The sequence below is a fragment of the Doryrhamphus excisus genome, linkage group LG17 (assembly GCF_037039965.1).
Source record: "Doryrhamphus excisus strain RoL-2023G ecotype Guam linkage group LG17, RoL_Dexc_Guam_v1.1, whole genome shotgun sequence".
Taxonomy (NCBI): domain Eukaryota; kingdom Metazoa; phylum Chordata; class Actinopteri; order Syngnathiformes; family Syngnathidae; genus Doryrhamphus; species Doryrhamphus excisus.
The window spans coordinates 15,438,534-15,443,464 of NC_136373.1; the positions used below are offsets into that span (position 1 = coordinate 15,438,534).

General features: G+C 37.6%; 1 protein-coding gene across 1 annotated transcript; it reads left to right on the forward strand.

Annotated features, from left to right (window-relative positions):
- Positions 1 to 2,246: 2,246 nt before the first annotated feature.
- On the forward strand, positions 2,247 to 4,117 carry hoxa2b (homeobox A2b). The gene is made up of 2 exons (XM_058084666.2): positions 2,247 to 2,726; positions 2,943 to 4,117. Exons 1-2 carry the CDS (start codon positions 2,396 to 2,398, stop codon positions 3,551 to 3,553), a joined length of 942 nt encoding a protein of 313 aa, XP_057940649.2. The 5' UTR covers positions 2,247 to 2,395; the 3' UTR covers positions 3,554 to 4,117.
- The last annotated feature ends 814 nt before the right edge of the window (positions 4,118 to 4,931 follow it).

Below are 4,931 nucleotides of genomic sequence, written 5' to 3' on the forward strand. Positions count from 1 at the left end.
GCAAGAAAAACCACGTGATGCTAGAATTTCCCTCCATGCCGACTAGAGAGCAGCGGTCGTCCTCTCGTCTTCTTTCTCCTCTGGCCACCATCTGATGGAGGGAAACGTTAGATGCTTTAAATGTGTTCTCGGGGCAGGGAGCTGTCAAGAGCGTCGGCCGAGAAAGATTGATCACATGCAGGATGGCCGCAGGGCTCTTTGTTTATAGAGCCGTGCAATAAACAAGCCTTCACATCCTTCCTGCACCTTTTCGCCCAGCTTTCCACAGCCTCGCTCGGCATTTTTACGACACGTCGTGAAGATGCTGTTATTACTCTTTACTGCAGAAAACAATGCACCGGAATTGGGGGGGGGAAGTAGGCTCACTAAACAAGCCTATGTTAATAATAAAAATAATAAAAATAATAAAAATAATAAAAATAATAAAAAATAATAAAAATAATAAAAATAATAAAATATAAAATATAATAAAATAATAATTAAAATAATTAAAAATAATTCTAAAATAATAATAATAACAATTGTGCATATATTTATACCTTTCTCTGTATGTGTTGGGGGAGGGGTAGTCACGTGACACATGGTGCAACCCTGCAAGAAGGACTACATATAGGATGTAATAATAAGGACTGTGAAGTTGTATATATATATTATACCTATATATATTTTTTTTTACATATTTATTTACATTGAACACAATTTTTCTGTCTATGATTTTACTTTCGTAACACAACTTTTCTTGTTTACATTAAACTAAGATTTTGCTTTCATAATTGTCAGATCATTTTGTTTTTTTTTACAATTTTATAAATTGTATAAACTTTTATACATTTTATTATATATTCAAAGAATATTACGAATGTGTTATTTTATATAGGAAAATATATGCGGTTGTGTGTATATGTGTATATATTAGGCTGTCAAAAATGGCGGGAACTAATTAGTTCATGAATTACGTAACATTTCTTTGTGTAATTGACGCATGCGCACCACAGCAAGCACTGTGGAGTTTCCCCACGCAGCCACACAAGGTCTGACTCTCTTTTCTGACTTAATTCTAACCTGAACACATGAACAGCAGTACGAATACAACATCTTATAACTTATGTGTCACCAATCACACACGTCACTTCATCCTGGGAGCTACGCTTCCTCATTCTCATTACAAGCACGTGAGATGCATTCAGGGGCGCTTCGAACATCACAAAAACGACTTTAGCGTGTGTAATTAAACAGGAAAGATAAAGAAAAACATGTAGTGGATATTCTTATCACTCGTTTTAACTCTTAAATCGGATGTATAATTAGCTGTCTTATAATTAGCACCGTAAAAAAGTCAATGCACCTTAAATTGCTTCAAAAATATTGAACATTTTGAGTGAATTACTCCATAAATATGTTGTGTAAAATTAATATTTATAAGATAACATTGAGACAATTTACGGCAACAGCAAATGTATTTTTTGTTTTGTGTGAAAGAAAATATCACTAAAATATTATTGTGTAATCTGTTAAAACATTATTTTGGAGTTCTGTGAGTTTATCATGGTTTACAGTGTAATAATAATAATAATATATATATGTATGTATATATACTTTTGAGTATATTTTTGAGTTCTGTGAGCTTATCAGGATTTACATTGAACATTGATGTTTCATCTAATTACACAATAATATTTTAGTGATAGTGTACAGTGTTTACAGTGTAATATATATATATATATTACACTGTAAACACTGTATATATATATATATATACATATACTATATATATACATATATATATGTGTGTTAATTAGAACATCATAAATGACCCCCTTCCCCAACACACACACACACACACACTTTAACAACTGATGTGTTTATATATAAAGATATCCTAATAATTGTACTTGCATTCCCTCCCTTATCTGTGTGTTGGGGGAGGGGGTTTACTACAGCCACATGACATCACATGGTCGGAAATGTCTGTCTATTGACTGTCTATTGTACATTGTAATAATAATACGTATTATTTCATAGCATACACGTGTCCAAAGCATACCACATCACGTGATATAGTAAGTCACGAGACAGTAAGGGACAGTGTGTAAATAGACGATACAAGGAGGCGTTAACTCTCTGATTTCGATCAATCAGGATCGTGTGAAGAAAAGGGGGGTTGGGGTGGGGGGTGGGGGGGTAGTGTCCTCTTTTGATAAAAGCGCCAAACTGTCATTGGGCAGATGCAATCATGTGACAAGCTGCCACCCTATAGCTCTAATGTCTTCCTGAAAGCAACAGTTCCTGCAGCTTAGAGGTCCCCTAGCGACCATATCCACTTTAACAAGCCGATTATTCAACTTCAAATGCCTCACCTCCTAAAAACAGCTTATCTGAAACCAACGAGGACGAGATGAATTACGAATTCGGCCTCGAAAGCGGTTTTATCAACAGTCGACCGTCACTCGCCGAGTGCCTGACATCCCTCCCTCACCACCACCGCCGCCATGCCTTCCGAAGCGCATCCATTAAGACCTCAACGCTGGCTCGTCCTCCTTCTCCTCCGGCTGCGGATCTCCACGGTGGATCCGAGCCACAGCTGCCCGTCACCGGCTGCGGTAGCCCCGCTCACGGAGCAGCACCTTCCCCTGCCAGGGAGTACCCTTGGATGAAGGAGAAGAAAAGCACCAGGAGGCACCAGGCGGCTCCTGAAGGCTCCTCTGCACTGAACGCCTCCCCTCAAGGTAAGACAGCATGATTGATGACTTCCATGTTAATAACTTCCATATTCGTAATAACTTTCATGATGTTATCTGCATCTTTTTGACACTCGTCGGATTTTTGATTGAAATCCTCTTCATAGCCGACAATGCAGTGATGGATTGTGCATGTGGCGTTCATATTCAGCTCGTAAATCTCATCTTTACATTATATTTCTCCTTTTTTTCCTTCCACTGTAGCTTCACCGGAAATACACACATCAGATAGTGGATCCTGTGGTGGAACGGCGTCCAAGAGACCGAGGACGGCGTACACAAACACGCAACTTTTAGAACTGGAGAAGGAGTTCCACTTTAACAAATACCTGGGCAGACCCAGGCGAGTGGAGATAGCGTCCCTGTTGGATTTAAGCGAGAAGCAGGTCAAGGTGTGGTTTCAGAACCGCAGGATGAAGCACAAACGGCAGACGAACCGGGACGGTGGGGGTAAATGTGTGGAACATCTTCCGAGTCAAGAGGAGAGGTATTTCCAAACAAATTCTTTAAATTCGCAGCACAATGAGGTCAGTGAAGTGTCTTTGTGTGAAAATGAGAAAAATTCCAAACATTCCCACATGGATTCGTCTCCTACGGCTTCCGTGTGCGGGACCACAATAGGCCCAGACAATGATCTCTCCCCGGGCTTGCACAGTCATCTCTCCCCGGGTGCGGACGTCTCTTCCCGGGACTTCCATGTTTACTCACCGGCCTCTTCATTCTCAAGCCCAAGTCCGCTGCTTTTATCTCCACAAAGTTTGGACCTTTTCTCAGAAACGCTAACAACAATGGACATGCGCAGTTTAAGCTATTAAAAATAAGTTTATTATTACAATTAAGGTAAGTTAAAATAAAAAAAACACATTATATTTAGCTTATATATGGACCTTGGGCACTACATTTTTTTTTTCTATTTTCATTTTGTGTCAGAATTATATTTTCCTGCTAATAATAAATCTTTATATGGATTATAATCCATTTAATTGTCTTTTTTTATTTTTATTTTTTTATAAAAGATACAGCCAATGTAATGCAATAACTATTTGTCATATCTTCGCAAGTACATTTTTCTTGCTTTACTTTTAATGTTTAAACAAAAGCGGTTCGATTCCCCCTGTTTGGAGTCAAGACTTTTCTTGGCTTTGTAATTAAATTTTATTGGCAATAAAGCTCTCACCAGTGAGGGTGCTTGTTTACTGCCTCTTTGGAGATGAAATGGCTTCCTTGAATTACCAATCCTTGCTCCGGATTGTACTTCTTCAAACTTTTAATGAGCTACGGTATAGTTTGGAATGAATTAAATGTGCTGCTGCTATATATTATAAAATAGAAAGAAATATTTTCCTATGTTTAATTTGTATTTGTATAAATATTTACAATTTTTCAACATTTTATTTTTTTCTTATGAATGTTGTTTTTGTGCAGAATTTTGTTTCGACAATAAAAACGACTAATGGGTACCCCTGACCTTTAGTACATATCAAATTCCCATATTGTCCTAAATATTTCAGGTTGCAGTAGCAATAAATAGTAAAACCTTGGTTAGAGTACGCCCTTGTTAGCCTGTTTTTTGGTTAACATTCAACCAAATTTTGCCCTCAGCGTACAATGACTTGTTTTTGTTATTAATACACATTTTTAATCACAAAATGTCCATGTTAGCAGCTTGCTGTATGAAAACAGGAACCGGAAGTCCGCTCTGTTCTACGCCTATGATGTCATCAAACCTTGATTCTGTTGTTCCTTGCTAAATGTTAACACCAAACACGTTTTTAGAAGTTTACCATGAGGGTTTTACATGCGTGAAACAATTCAAAATGCATATGAATTCCAAATAAAAGGGTTTCTTTGACCTTCACTGAAGATGCATTGTTGCCAAAGACAACAATGCGGCAGCCATATGAATACAGACACCTCCTTCTTGTTTTGCCATGATATAATTTTTCAATCTAATAATGTTTCTCACCTTCTTTGGCATAATTTTGGCTTACTTTGCAGCCGTGATTAAAAAAAAAAAATCAGACATTTGAGGTGAGAAACACTTTCGAATTCAAGAAATAACTCATGGCAAAACAGGAAGGTGGTGTCTGTGTTGACCTCGCTGCCACATCACATCTTCAATGACGGTAAAAGTACTTACATTTTCAGTTGTGGCTTTCATTCATCATTTATATGCATTTTGAATAGTTTTCT

What these genes read in the sequence shown, in the direction of transcription:
- hoxa2b (XM_058084666.2), top strand. Translation starts at nt 2,396, where the DNA reads ATGAATTACGAATTCGGCCTCGAAAGCGGTTTTATCAACAGTCGACCG. An exon ending in ACTGAACGCCTCCCCTCAAG is followed by an intron (nt 2,727 to 2,942) that starts GTAAGACAGCAT and finishes CTTCCACTGTAG; the next exon opens with CTTCACCGGAAATACACACA.